Source organism: Morone saxatilis, unplaced genomic scaffold (genome assembly GCF_004916995.1).
Source record: "Morone saxatilis isolate NCDOM2014 unplaced genomic scaffold, NCSU_SB_2.0 Contig7, whole genome shotgun sequence".
NCBI lineage: Eukaryota > Metazoa > Chordata > Actinopteri > Moronidae > Morone > Morone saxatilis.
In genome coordinates, this window is record NW_023340246.1 from 20,849,607 (window position 1) to 20,868,858 (window position 19,252).

At 40.4% G+C, this 19,252-nt stretch overlaps 1 protein-coding gene across 2 annotated transcripts in view; it reads right to left on the reverse strand.

The window, feature by feature from the left end:
• tbc1d32 (TBC1 domain family, member 32) overlaps window positions 1-19,252 on the reverse strand; it is a 71,033-nt gene that overhangs the window by 38,163 nt on the left and 13,618 nt on the right. Inside the window, exons 18-24 of one of the 2 annotated variants that reach the window (XM_035679331.1) lie at window positions 18,480-18,559; window positions 16,807-16,945; window positions 14,713-14,800; window positions 13,611-13,729; window positions 12,168-12,287; window positions 11,874-11,962; window positions 1,417-1,539 (exon numbers count right to left, since the gene is read on the reverse strand). In XM_035679331.1, the coding sequence (XP_035535224.1) occupies window positions 1,417-1,539; window positions 11,874-11,962; window positions 12,168-12,287; window positions 13,611-13,729; window positions 14,713-14,800; window positions 16,807-16,945; window positions 18,480-18,559 (758 nt within the window). Of the gene's footprint in view, window positions 1-1,416; window positions 1,540-11,873; window positions 11,963-12,167; window positions 12,288-13,610; window positions 13,730-14,712; window positions 14,801-16,806; window positions 16,949-18,479; window positions 18,560-19,252 lie in introns of both variants that reach the window. The other variant, XM_035679330.1, reaches the window with a different exon arrangement.

Consider the following 19,252-nt stretch of genomic DNA (forward strand, 5'->3'; position numbering starts at 1 on the left):
GAAATGGCCTTTTCGCTCTCTTTCCGCGTTATTTCATTTTATTTGTGACAAGGCAAACAAACAAACAATTTCTCATCCTGAGCAATGATTAAATTTGAAAGTGTTCTGTCATATCAGGATGATATACAGAGGAGAAAAAGGCTTTTACTCAACGAGAGTGAGAATGACTATGTGCCCAATGTGGAAACTATTGAAATGTGTAAATGTATGAAACAACTTCCTGCAGTTCAGCTCTGAGTGGCGTAAACTGAGCTTTCTAGAAAAACTACAAGGGCAATGTCCAAGTACAAAAAGCACATTAGATTTGGGGAAACGCGTTTTTATTCGTTTTCTTTCCTAGAGGTCGGTGAGAAGGTCAATATCAAGCTGATCTTCGTGTGTTAAGAACAGAGCTTGTTATATCTCATTTGTTTCATTCATACACGAAAACAAAACATATAAACATCAGTTTGTGGTTTTTAGAGGGAGTTGTATCTATTTCTTGCCAGGTTTCACTGAACGCAGAGATATTACGAAACATGTGCTTACCTATCTGGTGTCCTGCGCTGTATTATTATTAAACTGTTGTTCATCAAGAAATAATTCCAGCATATAAAAAATAAGCAAACCAGATAAAACATGTTAATTAGTGAGATTTAGAAGAGCTGGTTGGAGTCTTTTCAACCAGCCAAGTCGTTTAACGTGTAACATTTAGGAGGATCTATTCGCAGAAATGTAATATAATATTCATAGGTACATTTTATTTAGAAAATAGGAATTATTGGGTTTTTGTAACCTTAGAATGAGCCGTTGAACCAAAAACTGGCTCTGGATAGGGCCATTCTGAGGCCGTCGTAGGGAGGGTGAAGCCAGTGAGTTGCAATCTGCCACTAAATCCTACACACTGGTCCTTTAATTCACAGATAAGATATCCATCCTTTCGTCTCACTCTCAGAAAGACAAGTCATTTCCCAAAATGCTGAACTATTCCTTTAAATGAGAAGAGAGCATTTTTATGAGAAACTTACAAAAGCTTTTCAGAAGGATTTTACATTAAATTAAATTATGAGGTTGCTGTTATTATATATATATATTTCTTATTGTCGAATATAGCCAACAAGACATTACTTTGTTTTGATAGTTTCTGACTTCAGTTACAGCCATTATGATAAGCCTCAGCTAAATGACTCCTATTATACACTTGAGATGTCTGGGACTGTGAAAAAGACAATAATGAAACCATATGACAAATAATGAATATTTTATGTATTTGAGATTCATGCCAGATCTTTGAGCCACTTTGATTTATTTCATTTTTGCAACTTATGAAGTCTATAAAGCAAATCTCTGTGATTAACCACTAATGATACAAGCAACAGAGTTCTTTGAGTTACTCCAACCATAAACTTTGCACTACTACTGTTTGTTGGTTCATACCCCTCGCTGGCGTCCAGCTCAGTGACGTTCTCCCTCTGACTCTGCAGCAGCATGGAGCAGATGTTGTACTGGCTCTCCAGCAGCAGGAAGGAGTCCAGATTACAGCAGATGACACTGAGCAGTCTGCAGCAACACACACAAACAAACAAACAAACAAACGGGACATCAAAATACAGAGAGGACTGGCATTGTGAGATACTGTAGCATAACCGCAGCACTGAGCTCAGACTGTAATGTAGCTCATCGTACAGCACCGTATAACCATGCAGACAAAGACATCATTTGGACTTCAGTTGTCCATTTCCCCCTGGCCTTGTGTGCCTGCAAAGGATCAGTCAACACATTTTTTCTCCACCAGCTCGCCGTAGCCAATTGTAAGCTTTGTTAAGTAGGAACCCTTGGGGAACACTTCATGGTTCATTTTCAGTTGCTGGTAATGACACCGAGCTCAAGCAGGCTGTTAAGCTCCAGCAGCATTATGAGAGGCTGCAGTGTGTTTTAGCTGTGTGTTTTATATAAGGTCCAAAAACCTGTGGAGACGAAGAATGTCTTTTAAATATCTTGTATCTATTAAATCTAGTCTGGTGGACTATGTTGTTCTCATTCAGTCCATTATTCCCACTTTTGATAAGGCCAGTGACGAAGAGGAGTCTATGTATGGGAGTGTTTGTAACATTTTAGGTTTTATATCTACTACAGAACCACAGAACTTTAAGGAATAGTTTCACATTTTGGAAAATGGCGATACGTAGGTAAGAACATCGATACCACTTTCACTTTCGTGCTAGAATCAAGAAGCAGGGTTTGTGTTAAGATGAAAGAAACAGCTTCATGTAGCGTGTCTCTCAAAGCTGAGAAATCCACCTACCAGCACCTCAAAAGTTCACTAATCTACACGTTTAATTATCTAATCCATATGGAAACAGAAATATAAAAGTTGTTGGAGGTACATGCTGTAACTATATTTGACTCCAGAGTCACTGTGCACACTCTTAGCACAGATGTGAGAGTGGTATCAAGAGTGGTAAGCGTATATCCTAAAATGTTGAACTCCAGCATTTATTTCAGTGTGGTCGTCAAATGTAGTGATTTTTATTGCAGTATCTTCCTGAATCTCGTCACTCGACACAAATACCCTGATTGTTTGATATATTCGGGGAATATCGTGTAACCATCAGAATTGTTATCCATTTCCATTAATGAAGAAATCCAAAGAAACCCATTGAAGGCCCATTAAAAGGTGACACAGTCTTTAGTTGACCAACAGACTAGAAGCAGTCAACCCTCACACAGGCAACGTAAAAGACCGTTTAGTTTGATTCTAGACAGATTTATGTATGCAGCCAAGTTGCTTTCCTTCATTATCACTGTTAGTTTACCACCATCTTTCCAAATAAGGCTTAAAAAAAACAAAACGTACAATGAAATGAACAGAAATGTCAATGTTATTTTAACACATTTAAAAGGCTGTTTAAAATAACTCTGCAGCTTTTCACAAAATGTCATTTCACTTTCCAAAAGTGTGTGTTCCTGTAGCGACACACGAGAGGTAGTGTGTTATGCTCTGCATGTTGTTTGGTCTGTTGTGTGTGTGCGTGTTTGTCCTTTGTGAAGCACATCTCTGCTTTCAAGCAGCTGCTTCATTTCCCGATGTGCTGGGCAGTTGCTTGGACTCCTGTTTGACTGACAACTCCACTCAGTCGTTCTGACAGCGGCACAACAAGAGGCTGAGAGTCTGTCAGGCCTTATGACCTCTCTCTGTTTGAAACAAAGCAATAGAGAACCAGCCTCGTTTCCAGTTTGTCTCTTGGATAGGATTCTTTTATCGAGTGGGGTGAAGACTGACTGTCCAATCAAGAGGTCTTTTAAAATGTTTACCTGTTCTGAATAAAAACCCACTGGTAACCTTTTTAAAACAGCAGCAGTGGTAATTTTGTTGCGTGTAGGAATTTTCATTCTAGGGTTGCAACTTATTAATTCTCTCAATTAATCGGCTTGATCTATAAACTTCCTAGAACCAAAGCTGACATAATGGAATTGCTTGTTTTGTCCAACCAATAGTCACCAAAAAACCCCAAAATATTCAGTTAGTTTAGATCCTGATGGGCAATCAATGAGGACCCTCATCCCTGAAGTATTTTGGTTTCGTTGCCGTCCATTTAACCTAAACGAACTAAAACCAGCGCTGGGCTCAGGGCACGGCTGGCGAACCAAGAGGAGGATCAGAGCGGGCAGCAGAGTGAGCAACCACGCAAAGGACGAGTGGAGCGGCAACAGAGAGCCACAGCTCGCTGGGGTTCAGGTGAAGGCTTGCATCCTTTCTTCTTGTTGGCAATCAGGGAATTGAGTGTATGTAGAGGCCTGTTAGTAGCTGATACAGCCTTGAGACTTAGTGGTAATTAAATTCCCTAGACCCATAAGAACAAAGCAGCACTACCTGTGTCGTGACATAAGTAAGAACAGCTGCTGGAACCACTGAGGTTTTATCATTTTTGCCAAGAAAAAGGCCTCGACAGCTGTCCAGTAACATATTCTCTGACAGCCACGTTTGAGATCCAACACTTTTCGGCTACTCCAACAGACAGAGGTAATTTCTGTGCAGTTTTCGACCAGAGTTCAAGGCAGCTAATGCTGACTAATTTGATGTTTATTGTGTCTGCTTCCAACTAGCTATGTATGAGGTGAATGATGCATTATTGTAATGAAATGACTTGGTACAATTAGAAAACGCACACTTAGCTCCATAGGATGCCAAACACCCTGGTGTGGGTGATGCATAAAGGCTAATTAAAAACACAAAGCAGTGCAGTGGGGCAGCACTACTAATTTGGCATAATTGCTGTTTTAATATAAAAGATCAGGAAAGTAACTGAATGGCCATGTTTGAATAGATGTCTCCACATTATTTCAGACGTTTTATTTCCTTTTTTGGAAGTAAGACAGAGAGAGCTGAAGTTGTTCTCATTCAAAGACTACGACTCCATCTTTATCTGAGGTTGAAAGACCCATTAATGACCGATGATTACTCCCTCGATGATGTGCCCACATGCATCAGAGGACTTATGTATAAACCAATCACAAACAGTAATCTGCTTGCAGTCTGACTGATGATCATGCTACTGATTGATTAGTCATGCCTGGGGTAAGATGCAAATGGTCAATTTTTACGGACTCACCATTTGGGAGGTTTATATCATTGACAGTCAGGAGCTTAAATCAATCATGAAATCATTAAAAAAGGGGGCAGTAATGCAATCTGCGGAAATGGAGGAATTCTTTTACCGTAGGTTTGTGGAAAACACACCAGAACGCCCCCCGAAAACTCTAAGTTCTGCTTATGTGGTACAGAAAACGCAAATCTAACTATACCACTCTTCAAAATGAAAACAACTGCTTTAATTAATGTAATGTATTTAATCTGCATATATCCTGGGAGCAGTATGACCAGCTCACTCTGTGTCTCTGCAAAGATCAATTAGAAGCTTCATTTGGGCTTTAACACTGCATGCAACTCCCAACAACACCATGAACCTTTACTACGCTATAGGGAGATCTGTTATAACTCAGCCGAGGACAAAGTAATCTCTTTGTTGTCTATCTTACGTCTGACTTGTTTGATAAATTAGAATAAGTCAGTTTTATTATTAGAGCCCAAGATCACAAATCACAGTTTGCTGCAGGAGGGCTTTACAATCTGTACAACAATCAACAAACTCTGTCCTTAGACGCTTGAGTCAGGTCAGGAAAAACTCTTAGGAAAAGCAACAGAGGGATCCCTCTCCCAGGATGGACAGACTTAACAGATGTCGAGTGTACAAACGAACAAAATCAGATGATGTACACATTTCTGAAGATTATAAAATAATAAATACCTGCACACTGTCTAATATGGAATATTAGTTATTTGCGACATTTGACCTTCATCAGGCAAATGGTCCATGACAAAGAGAAGTTATCTTGAATAGGGAGTGGCTCGAAACGCGTTTATCTTTGCAAAGAATGACGTTTGTTTTCTCTTATTTATTATATTATATATATATTTATGACAAAAACTAGTTGTGTTGCTGATGTTTATGAGTAAGCGCTACTTTATCTTCTTAGTTCTCACGTCTGGCAGCGTACAAAACATAATCTTCATCGTCTTTAAAACTCTACAAAGAAGAGACCGCGACAGCTTTTCGCCCTCCACCTTACTGCACAGTGGTTTAAAGTAGTCTGACCATATTCATAATAGTGTCTGTAGAACTTAGTGGAGGTTTTCTCTTTTTCCCACTGACAGTAAAAATAAAAAAATAAAAAATATTCTAATCAAATCTTGTGTGAAGTTTTGCACCCAGCACACACACTTGATGTGTTTGGCGCCATCAACAGCAGAGAGAGAGAGCAGAATAAAGGCATCCAAACAGTTCAGACGGAGGAAAAACAGGGGGATAGAGTGCCGGTTACCATGACAACAAAGAGGCTTTTAGCGACAAGGAAAAGGGCTGGGGGATTTTAGCTCTCATTAGCTTGTGAAGATCAAGAGGGGTGAAAATTGTGGCTTTTTTTTATTTCTTTTTTTTTTAAGAGGGCTGCACTTCAGGAATGCTCAGGGAATGTTTGCTTGACAGTGGCGCCGCTGATTAAACCTGCGGATACGTTTTAAGGTGTGAAGCCTATAAAGAGACAAAAGTTGTGACGTGTTGTAGCTTCGGTGATTCTGATGGCGGCTTAAAGGATAACTGAAATACACTGATCCTACTAAACAAATATCGTCCGTGTATCCAAAGCTCGATGTGTCCTCATTGTTGTCCACAAAACAAATTAAAAACACATCAGTGAGCTACGCTGTGGCACCGGGTGACATATTCATCATTACGGCGGTTTAGTTTGAGTCAGTTTCAGTTGTCAGAGATGCTCACTGTGCATTAAATGTGTATGAATCTGCAGCTCTGAATAGGACCCAACAAATACACTATTTACTCCCCGTTTGCTAGAAACCATCCAGCTGTGCTGCCCCGAGGATTTACTAAGCCTTTTGCCACTATATATCTGTGACACACTCTTGCCTGGCGGAATATAAGCACCTATAGCAGGAGTGGGAGGGAACACATGTTCAGCTTAAAACTGAGAAGCAGTTTTAAAAAGACACAGATTAGCATATTTGTCACAATTTAAAGGCTCTTTTCTAAACAGTTTTGCTCAATTTGTATTATTTCTCAGGGTTTTCCACGAGTCCTGGAAAATCTGGAAAACCTGGAAATGTAGAGACTAGAGACAGTCATGGAAACGCCTATATATATCCTGGAAATATCCTGGAAATTAACTATGTTGTCCTGGAATATTGTTAATAGTATTTTAGCCCCTCACTCAGATTATGTTCACGAAAAGCGAGCCAACGCAGAGTCTGCCATACACACTGACCATCATTGTGAACAAGTGCTGTCCTGTATGGTCAAGAAAAACAAAAGGTTTCTAAACAAGAGTGGGAATCCTGCTTTCTATATGTAAATCAATCAACTATACACACGAAAACAATACATTGACTTTAGTATGGTCCATGTGAGCAAACAGACGTGCGAGAGGAAAGGCATTCCAATACAAGCACAACCCAGAGCGGTTATCTATTATTCATTATGTGGCAAACGTGATAGATCAACACCTGTGCAAATCACCGAGGCCGGGTCCCGTCACTTCCCCCGTCTGACTGTGGTCATGTAATCACACGAGCTGTCAGCCTGTGTGACTGTCTGTGTTTGACCTGAGGTGAAGCCAAGTTTCTGTCTCTCAGGGTTTACATAATAGTCCACAGTGAGATTCATATTAAACAACAGTTATTTTGTGCATACACGCGCACACAGTCGAGAATAATGGCCTTTTTTGGCATTAATTCTGAGCGCAGAACTAAATAATTTAATCTTTTTTTTAATGCAGTGATGTATACACAAAGAACAAAGAGTCTTTTATTCAGACAGGTGTTTGGTTGCCAAGTTGTCAGCTTAATTAAGAGTTCTTTTTTCTAACCAACTTTGTGTCTCAGTGGAAAAAATACACAAATATATCCAGAATCTGTAGCATCTGTGGGTTAGAAAGTCAGACTTAATCACTTTTTAATGCTACCTGTGATTCTGTTTGATTCAAATGATCCAGTATCAAATAAACACTCAGTGACACAGTGGAGGGAGAGCTACTTGGATCCGTCAGTGATGAAACATAAGCAGGTGCTCCTGATGCATCTGTAGGCTAATAGGGAATAGATTTAAGGCCCACTGCTTCGTTTGAGTTCAAAAAGTGTAAAATATCTTTCCTCATTACAGCTGCATTATTAAAAACAAGCCCAGCGTGTGTGTGCGATTGTTTGACCCCGAGGTTGTAGACCTGTGTGGGGTCAATGTTCTCGTTTTCACACTTGTAGCCATGATATTAACGCATCTTAAGTTAAGTTTTTATTTTTTAGCTACATTATTAAAAACAAGACCAGAGAATATCATGTGTGTATGTGTGCATATTAAAAATTGTTTGCTTTCTCCTATTCCCTTCCCTGTGGACAGTCACAGGAAAATGAATGGCAAAACCAGTCACTTTATAATTAAAGTTGCAGCAGGTCACTTTTAGAAAAATAACCGGTTGGTGGTTTGAAGACAGTTGATTGGTCTCATTCCCAAAGCGTCGGCCTGGCAACGAGACTCAGCAATCAACTGTTGTTCTCGGCTCTGATTGGTCGCTTTCGTACGGACCCGGTGGATTCTTGCAAATGCTGTTAGGAGCCACTAGGACGAGCCAGATTCAGATTGTCTGTCTCATGTACGACTGTTTTAATGAGATATTTCAGAAACAGGCTGTGAAGTGTTTAGGAGAAACTACGGTGGCCAGAAACGCAAAAAAAATGCAGCTAGTGTTTGGTTTGTCCATTCTGAGCTACTGTAGAACCATAGAAGGAGACCCGCGGCATCTGTAGATAAAACGTCTCATTATAAGGTAACAAAAACCACAATTCCTATATTCAGGTGTTACATATACACTAATGAAAACAAACCTATGAATATTATATCCCATTTCTGCCAGTAGATCCTCCTAAATGTTACACACTGGACCTTTAATGACTCCTGTTTTGTTTTAATGTGATGACATTCACGTGGTTTGGTGGTTTTGTGTGATTGTTTTCTACCATCACAATAATCTGATGATGTTCCATATGTTTCACTTTACTTTACTGCAGAGCTTTACCAACCTTTAACCTGCAGGGGGCGCTGTTCTCCACTAAATACAGATTGGAGCCAACCCAAACTACAACAGTCCAATCCATAAAGCAATTAAATGCAGCTCTACATCACTGCCTGGAAAAATCAAACTGCTGGTATGTTAAAAGCCAATCTATCACAAGTCGAACAACAGCGCTTCATATGCGAGCTACTTCATAAACCAACACATGTTTGTGTCAGGGTGAGTTTAAAGCATGGATGGACACAGCTGGCTCTTCTTCCCGTGATGGTTTAGCTTCTTTAGTGTGTGTGAATCCGCTGCGTGTTTGTGTCCTCCACACCTCCTCCCCACAGCATCCTCCAGCAGTAAACAGAGGAAGGTTTCCACGCTGTAAATGACTGCAACGGGATGCCAACTGCTCTCAGACTGTATAATCCACTCTGCTGCTGCAGTGACAGCAGACTCAGTGGGCCTGCCGGGTGTACGTTTCTGTGCATAACTTTTAAAAGGCAATGAAGGCCAATCTGGATTTAGCGATATTCAAACTGTGATGACGGTTGTGGGCCGCTCCCAATCAAATCTGATGGAACCACACCCAAACAGTCCTAATAAAGCAGATACGCTGCGTTTTTACAGTGTAACTAATAATTCATATTACATAAGGATGGTTTATCTGTGACTGTAGTCATCAATATTTCATGTGATAAAGAAATACTCAAAGCGGTTGTTTTAAAATGTATGAAATGAATTATGAACATAATGGAGCATTTAGCAGCAGACATTTCTCTGAGGAGTCGGTGGAGACTAAAACCAGAGCTAAAAACTGAGCGAATATTGGACTAAAACTTTGTTTAGGTGGTCAGAAACGTGACTCCAAGTGAAAGCAAATGTTGCTCCATAACTACTGGATGCATAAATATGCAACTGTTTGCCATATCTACTTAAAATGTGATAATATGTCTCTGCTGTGCTCACAACTTGTTTTTACTGCCCCCAAGAGGCCACTGTTAATGTTTCATAAAGTTTAACAGCCGTAATCAGGCTGTGTCAGAGATGTTTATATTACCTATTCATGGTTTTGTTAAATGGAAAGAGTAAATGGATTGCATTTATTGCACTTTCATCCAACGCGCTTTACATTTTGCCTCTCATTCACACACACACACACACAACACACACACACACACACACACACACACACACACACACAGCTACCATGGAAGGTGGCTTTGTAATTACTATGTTTATTGGATTAATTACCCAGTGTAAATGTGTTTTTAACATCTGCTGTGTGCTTTTACTGGTATTACTACATGTATTATATAATTATATACCTAAATAGTGTTCATATATATACTTTTTAGACATCTGCTTGCACTGACAATATAACACAACCATTTCTATCTTGGCCTATGTTTGCACTCTTCTGTTATCTCTATACTGTATATGCTTTTAAATATTTATTATTTAATGCAATGTCCTTCCCTGTGAAGTAGCTGCTTTGCTGATGCAATTCCCCTTCTGGGATCAATAAAGCAGCATCTCTATACAATGCTGCCATATCCCTTCAGGCTGTGTCATAATCAAAAGATCGAATTAAAGCAGGCACCATTGTGTTATGGGTGATGTTATGTTAAAAAGGAGGCGTTTTAAGTGTGTTTTGAGATCAAGTGTTGGAGTTCACATTGGTCATGTGGCGGTATACAAGAGACAAACAGTGATTTTTAACACAATCGATCAATACGGTGGCAAAAGTGAAAACACTGGCGATTTTATTCACCTCCTATCATTATATTTGAGATGTTTTACTAATTCAAAAAGGCCCCTGCAGTAACCCTCTTTTCTTATTCATGGTTTGTTATTTGTTTTTCTTCTGTTTACACGGGATGTGCCCCATTTGCCAAGCAGGCGAATAAAGAACTGAACTGAAATCAAACTCGGTGGAATATTCAAAATGAATACAGCCGATTTACACAGTATAATTGCCTTAAACCTACAGCCTCTAATACCTCAAAATTAGTGTGGTACAACTTGACTTATTGATAGTAAAATGCTACATTTAGCACATTTAGCGACCCGCAGGGAGTGTGTGAGAGTGTGAGTGTGTCGGTTAAATCCATCGGTCTGGGTGTTAAAGGAATAGAGCATCTTGTTCCTTTCACTTGGCTGCTGGATGTTAATAGGAGTGGGCTGACTGACAGGCACAGACAGAGTGAGTGACTCAGCAAGACTCCAAACTAGTCAAAGCTATTGTGATTCAGAAACCTTTAAAAAAAAAAAGAAGAATGCACAGCAGCCACCAGAGCTTCGCAATCAAGGCACAAACATACCTGTGTATGTGAAAGCAGACTTATTTACATCTCCCTTAAAAGACATTTTTAGCCAACTGTAGCACAATAATCTTAACAATAAAGCGAACCTTCAAGCTAGAATATGCAACTTTTGCTGCTGTACATTATTGCAGTATTAAAGGTTGTCAAATATCGACACTCTGGCAACCAAAAGAGTCTTTATTTGAAGACCTGGGAATGAGACTCAACAATAAACTATCTCTGGACTGACCCCACCAACCCAATCCCTAATTTGAACCTTCAAGCTGCAGCGTATAACACTTAAGAGGATCTACTGGCAGTTTTCATTAGTGTATAATCACCTGAATATAGGATTTATTGTGTTTTTGTTACCTTAAAATGAGCTGTTTTTAATCTACAGCGGTTCGAGTCGCCGTCCATGGAGTCCGCTATGTTGAACCACCATGTTTCTACAGTAGTAGCAGAGTTTTTGCGGCCTGTTCTCATTCAGAGGTCAAATTTATACACGAGCAGTGTTCAGTTCAGTCACTGCTAGATGCCACTAGATCATACACACTGGCCCTTTAATTCAAAAGTGAAGCTACGTTTTTATTTTAGAGGAATTTCTTCAGCCCCTTAACCACCGTTCGCACTTATGATGTCTGTTCTTCATAAATATAGAAAGACACACACACACTCACACACACACACACACATACACACTCACACACACACACACTCACACACACTCACATCCCATCTTATTTCTCTCTTATCCAGAGAAATCCTTTCATCAGCCTTTCAGAGCTGGGTAATCAAAGTATAAAGAACCACGTCAGTCTGCTACTGCCAGAGGCTGATGTGTGTGTGTATGTGTGTGTGTGTGTCTGCATACACATGTGCTGTTACCAGGTGCTAATCCGATACCATGTGCTTCCAACACTGATGTTAAGTAAAATGGAAAAAAAAAAATATCAATCTCACCTCAGGCCAAACGTGTGAGACTGCTCATAGTGGAACAGGGAATTAATCTTTGCATCTGAATTCACAGCAATCAGCCTGTCAGTCAGATCCTGTGGAGTTAAAAAAGGAAGCAGAGTGGATATTTACGACGTAAGGTGAAAAATGTACATCACCCTCAGTGTATTGGGAGTTTAGAAAGGAGCCTTTTGCGAGGTAAAACAGATGCGTGGGTGGTGTTTGAAGGCTGAATAAAAAGTGCAAACATGCCCTCAAATGGCTGGAGGAGGCATTGCACGAAGTCTGGGCTACACTCACAGGAATAGAGGTTGGCATCTCTCTCAGGGTGTATTCACTCTTGTTGGCTAAAGGCTGCCGGCCCAGGAGCTCCCACACCGACTGGGAAGAGGAGAGCAGGTTGGCCAAGGACAGTAAGGACTGGAGACAAAAAACAGACAGAAAGACAGTTAGAGAAAGCAGTAAAAAAACAAACAAGAAAGATACACAAAAAAATCATCATTTTAAATTACATTTTTAAATTAAATCTATTTTTGGCACTTAGGCATGAAAATAAGACCTTTTAATAAGTTTGTTTGCAGTCACATAAAAACAAGAACTGTGTGTATTTAAGAAATGACTTACAGCTCAGGCTATAAATGCAGTGGTACTTTATGTGGCATTGAGATGCAAACCTTTAATTAAAAGACAGATAGGTCAACAGAAGAAAAACGTGATGTCTCAACTAGCCAGTTGATGTCGATAAACAGAATTTCAGTGTTTTCTGTCCTGATGCAAAGACAAAACGAACCTGGAAAAAATGATTTTAGGGAAATAGAAATCTGCTAACCGCATGTGAGCACAGTGTGAACACCATGAAATGACATCTGAACAGAACGGTAGCCTGAAGAATAAAAGTGCTCCCGCTCTCATCACTGGCTCAAGAAGAACATGGGAATCAAAGAAAAACAAGACATACATGAAAGTCAGGATTTTGTTTTAAAAAAGTAACAACAAAGCATTTTACAACTGCAATGGTGGTAAAAAAAAAAAATATATAAAAGGTATGGTTTTTCTGAGGTTGAAAGCTCCATTCTTTCATCTTCTCCAATGTGTTTGATGTTTCAAAGGTGCATTACAGACTTTGATATGTTTTATTGTCTGTCTGTCCACTTCTCTTTCAATGTATTCCAACACACAAATTAATCAAGCACACTGCACAGATCTGAATTATTAAAACTGCGAGTACATCGGAGTTAAAAAAACAAAAATGCTGGTGTAAAAAGTCCAAGGCAAGAGGTCAAGGCAAACAGCTTCATTCAACCTTTTTTAATGGCACATTTTATCTGTTTCCAACACAAACTGAGGGCTCTGTTGCCTCCGCGCTGGCCGGGATGGACTCGGAGGTCTGACTGTATGTATAACCTGGCAGCTGACCCTCTGATAAGGCAGGCTTTAAAGTCACCAGTGGCCGGGCACAGTTCACACTTCACTGGCTGTCCGTATTCACTTGGCTAGTTTCACTGAGAGAGACGACTTGGCTCCTGTCAGAGGCCAGCATCAGACACACACATAGAGACACACACTGGAGCTTCAAATCAAAGTCTGAGCCTGTCCTAGACTGAACCTGAAAATCCTGCCAAAATCTAAAAATGCAGCCTCATGCAAGAAAGATTCAACCTCAAGGTTTAAAACGCTGGAGATAAAACGCCACTACGGACCTCTTGGGCTGTAAATGTAACACTTCGTGGCCCGGTTCAATACCTTGAGGCAGCTCCTGTCTATGGGCTCCATGGGTGTGGGCTTGGGCCGGACCACCCTGACGTCTTCACTGCCGCACTCAAGAACAGACCACAGCTCTACCACCAGTGCCCGGACGAAGCCTGCAACACAACATCCAGCCAGTGGTTTCAATATCGGGGAAGTGACAGTGGAGACAGAGAGGAAATATGGAGGGAGAGAGATACGGGAATAACAGGGACTAAAGGTCCCCAGCCAGATTTGAACTGTGGAAAATGTGATTATATGGTATACATCTTAACCATTCAGCTACTACTGCCCACTGGCACCAAAATAGGGGGAATAAGGCAGTTTATCAGTTTATTCTGCATACTGGGGTCCATAAACAGCACAGGAATTGCATAAATTGGGTATGACTGGAAAGCTGAGACTCTTCTAGATTCAATGAGCCCAACTGTATTCATGCGTGACGACGTTCGAGCCCATAGGAGCCCTTTCATTGTAGTGACACTGTTATTTGAAACTTGATCTCACTGTATAAATTGAGCTATTGTGACCACAAACTATAGACCGAGGGCGTTCAGAGGATGTGTGGCTCTCCTAGCTACAGTATAATGACGCCTCTGATTTCTCACCTTTAGCTGTATAAAAACTGTAGGCCAGGCTGGGATTTAAAGGAAGTGCAGTAGTATATTAAATCTTCCAAAGATGGATGTTCCTCCACTTCCGATGCACCAAATATTACAATTTGCCAATTCCAATTAAATTTTACCCGTAGAAATAGTACTCACTGTATGCCACTGTTTCCACCTAGCATTGTGCCTGATACGTGGAATGTATTCAGATAGGATTTTCTTCTAGTCGTAAATGTGTTTCTCAAACATTTCTCGTCACCATACAATACATTATAATACATAACACATTATACATAATACATTAACATTTAACAGCTCATCTTTCTCTTTCTTCATCCACTTATCCTGTCAGAAACCATTTGACAAACCTGTGGCTCCCCGGGAGTCTCGACGTCTGCTTTATGTCGACTCCGCGAAAAACAACTCGGGAAAACGAGCCTCGAGCATCACAGCTGTTAAGTGTTTGTTTGTGCAAGTAAGTGCTTTGGTACCTGAACTGTGCAAAGCCACCACCCCTGGAGCAGTCGCTGCCACCTGTGTCACCATCACCCCGTATCCAAACTTCTCACAGCGACTCACCTGCAGAAAACACACAGAAACCTCAAAAGTGTTTCAGTACTCATAGAAGTCAGAAATTAATGGGATGTAAGGACTTTATAGACAAAATAGGACTTGAATTTGAACCAAACTGAGCCTTATTTTGGATAAAACGACAGCTGTATATTGGGCATTTGTGATTCAGTATGCAAACTGCTGTGACGCTGCTCGAATGTACTAAAGGCAGTACATAATGTAGTTTAGTACACTGAGTAGAAATCAAATTGCAAATTGATTTTGGAGTGCGCAGGCCCTTCATTAATTACAACACAATGTCACAACTAAAAATAGACAGAAAATATAATTACATTCCATAATTAGAGTGAAATGCCAAATGAGAGAAGCAATTACAAGAGTGGGTAAACAATGGCAGTAAATTAAGCCCACAGGGGATTAGCTAAGGTTTGCGGTATGACTGAGTGTGTGTCTACAATATGAATCATGGACAGTACTACGTATGTAAGGCGTATGCAGAGTTCAGGGATTAATTCATTAAACCCAGTGTGAGAGTAGTAGCATGTAACAGCCTCCAGGCTACTCGTGAATACTGATCAGTCTTCAGGAAATATGACTGTGGCCTTGAGGAGGAGCGGGAGCAACAAATTACCAGATCTACTGCAGAATGAATTACGATGACAAAGGCCAACGGAATGAATAAAGGTCTTTAAGATAGATTATGTTCTGCAGGATGGGACATCAAGGAATACAAAAGCCTAAATATACTGTATGCATGCATATTTTATTATTCACAGCAAGCGTTCAGCGTGTGCAGGAGTATCACCAAATCGAAAAGCTTTTTTTTTAGACTGTTTTATGATCATCTTTTTCTCTTTTTTTTGTCCCATCGTCAGGGATTAAACTCTGAAAATGATTTCTCTATATGTTAGCAAAGATGTGGTTCTCCAAGCCGAATGAAAACTTTACATTTTAATTCAATGTAAATAAATGTGCTTGATGGAAGAGTCTGCGCGTAATTACTTTTTTCCTAATCCTGCTTCAGTGTTGGCTGACTGTAACTCAAATCAATGTGGCAGACAATCACTGGAACAGCGTAAGTGCTTTGGCGCTGATGCTATCGAGAAGGATTAAAAAACAGCCCCCCCTGCCAAACCTCCATAAAGGTGATGAAACAGTTCTAACTATATCAACATCAGCACTTATCAGCACTAAAGTCCAGCGCTTTGTCAGAGTCACACTGTTTGATTCATGTGAGGTGGTACGACAGACTTATCTGACTGGCACGGGTTACATAACTTGAAATCTGCTACCACTGCTTTTACAACTAAATGACTCCAACAACATCTGGAGTTCCTTAGTGGAAGGATCTTACATCAGCTGCTGCACAGTCAGCAGGTCTGGAAACCTGAAGAGACTGAGTAGAGCTGCTCCCTCAGTACCACAGATGAGGTGCCCCTGAGCAAGTCATTTGAACCCCAAACTGTGGGCCTTTCAGTGAGTTACTGCAGTTGGACTGGGAAGCTTCCAGGTGTGGCCGTGTGTAAACGTGGAGCCGGGCGTTGCTGTGAGAGAGCATTTGGCTCTGTGGACCTACGGTCTGAAAATAAAGGTTGAGGAGTGGTGAAACCAGTGGTGTAGATGTGCCTAGAGAAGTGGGCATACTCTGCATATAAAGACAAACACCCTGTGTTATAAACCTGTAAGACTACTATTTACTGCAGTATTTGCACATTGTCAACTTCTGCAGCTTGACCTCACGGACTGAGGATCATTCTGAAATTAACATTAGCCACAGAAGAGGTGCAGACTTTACATCAATACTGGTCCACAGACAGGTGAGACAACTATATAATTATGCATTTTGAGGTATTCCTTATTACTTACTCCATCCACTCACAAAAAACGGAAAACTAAGTCGTGCCTTTGCAATCCCAGGGGAAAAAATTCAGCTCCAGAACGCTACTGAATGATAGAGAGGGGCTTTAGAAGTGGGCACAGTTACGATTGTGAAGCACTGTGTTTGTTATTACCTGTAGTTTCTTAGTAAAGCGGGAGAACATGTAGGAGACGCACTCGTTGATGGCTCCCGTCTGCTGGAGCAGCAGCAGGCCTTTAGGAGTTGCAGCAAAGTTCAGCAGGCTGTCCAACAACGTCTCCTCCCAAATGTGCCTGCTCCAAAATTGAAAGACAGAGACAGAGCAAGCTGCAGTGTTACTGTTTGCATTCACACTGCGAGGAACACAATCTGCAAGTCACTGGACATCAGTTCCTCACAAAGGTGAACAATCGGGGGGGGAAATGTAGCTGGTAAACAAGCTTCTTTAGACAGAAATGGAGGCAGTGCCTGAAGTATTTGTGGTCAGATTCTCCATATTTATTGCTTCTTTAAGGATATAACATTTCTAGTTTAAGCATAACAAGCTCCTTACATTATATTGTGTTAATTGTGAGGTTAATTCATCACAATGAGGCAGCAGATTGGATACCGATGCATGTAAAATAAAATAAATAACCTTGTTTTCGCAGTAACTATCATTCCATGTTGTCAGTTACAACTTAAACTCAACAGTCGGGTTGAATCTGAACTACAGACGTTGCACAAGTTAGAGTTAAACTTTAGTTCGCATAAATGCTGCTGCTGAAGTTAACTCCACCCAGCTCATGTTTTCCAGTTTGCGATTACTGTTATATCAGAGCCAAGGCCACCAACATGTAGCACAAAGCATCAACACGAGTTAATCTGCAAACAAGGTAAATCTACAGTACCACAGTTATGTGAGGACCTCCCTCACTATTGCAGCAATATCCTGTTATTTAGGCTGATACGACAGATTATACAAATGGTCTGCTTGGAGTAAAAATGTGTCTCATATGTTTAAATGCAAAAAAAAGGGTAATTTTCTGATTTAATTCCATAAAAAGGCCTCTTCTCCTTCTACCTCATTAAAAAACCCAGAATCTGTGAAATATGCAAATGTTGTTCATTTCTAAAGTTTTCCTGCTCGACACAAGATGTCTCCTGTTTCTACTGTAAAGTCCATTCTCAGTGTGTGTGCACTGACTTCCAAACTATTTGTAATGTAAGAAGAAACTATTAATTATACATCACTTTTAGTGGAGGGGGGCTTTGATTAATGCACCTTTCCAAACAAGTATATGTTTATTACGTATGAATCGAAGTACTGTTGGATTTGTATGCAGCTACACTACAGTACATGTGCTACACTGCTTAGCTTCCATGTGTCAGAGGTGGATTAATTGCGGCGTCAACTCAACACAACCTGATTTTATGGTCTCCTGACAATCATCGACCACGCTGCGTCTGAACTTTAATTCAGGTCAACATCTTGGATCTGCTGCACACAGTGTGAGCTGTTGTAATGGGTACTATTATTACTGCTAGACATTATTTTTGCATTGCTGATTTGTTTACAAGAGCTGTCACAGAGGTGTTACCGATGCACACACAGAATGTTGATATAGGTATTTACTTTGGAGTTTGCATGGTTTGTAAATCACTTAAATCAAATATCTCATCTTGCATTTTAAAAAGATATTGGGTATGTTTATTAGCTTAGCTTAGGGAACGAGCTTACATATAACATATCTAAAAACAATTACTACTCACAATTCTCACAATGTTTTGGCTCTAGGTTGCTGGACAATGTGGTGGAGATACATCTTTAAATGTGTGTAGCCTCACATGTTCTGCAGCTCCTGGGTGGACGACCCAGCAGTGGCTCCAGGCACCGGGGTCGGGACCCTCTCTGACAGGGAACTGGTCTAGGAATAAAATATTGTTATTATTTGTCACTCCATGTGTCTGAAGGTCTGTTCTTATTCACATCGCGCTCCGACAACAGCGGGAGACTTGAAAGCAGCTGCCTGTGTTTTCGCCTTTCAAGAGTAAATTAACTTAAGCCTACAGACTGATATTGGACAGAGTGTATAGTGTATATTGGAACCCAATTTTATTTAGATTTCATCATCCTTTGAGCTTATTGACTTTCACTGAATGTTTATCTACAATTAACCTTTGAGTTTTGTCTTGATATTGTAATTCTTAATACCTATAAACGATCATTTAGTTATAGAAAATTGTTGATTCTTGTTCATTTCATCTTGAAACATGATTCTAAATCTTAAAAAAAGCTCCAGTGTGTTGGAGTTTGGGGCATCTAGCAGACAGTTTCCTTCACCCTCCCCTTTCAAGCTCGAAGAAGAAACTACGGTGGCCATGAAAAACACGAAAAACGGCCCTATCTAGAGCCAGTGTTTGGTTTGTCCCTTGTGGGCTACTGTAGAAAAATGCAGATTAAACATGACAGACTCCACTGAGGGCGACCCACAGCGTCAGTAGAAATAAACGGCTCATTCTGAGGTAAGAATAACACAACAATTCCTATATTTAGGTGATTATCCACTAATGAAAACATACCTGTGAATATTATATTCCATTTTTGCTAATAGATGCTC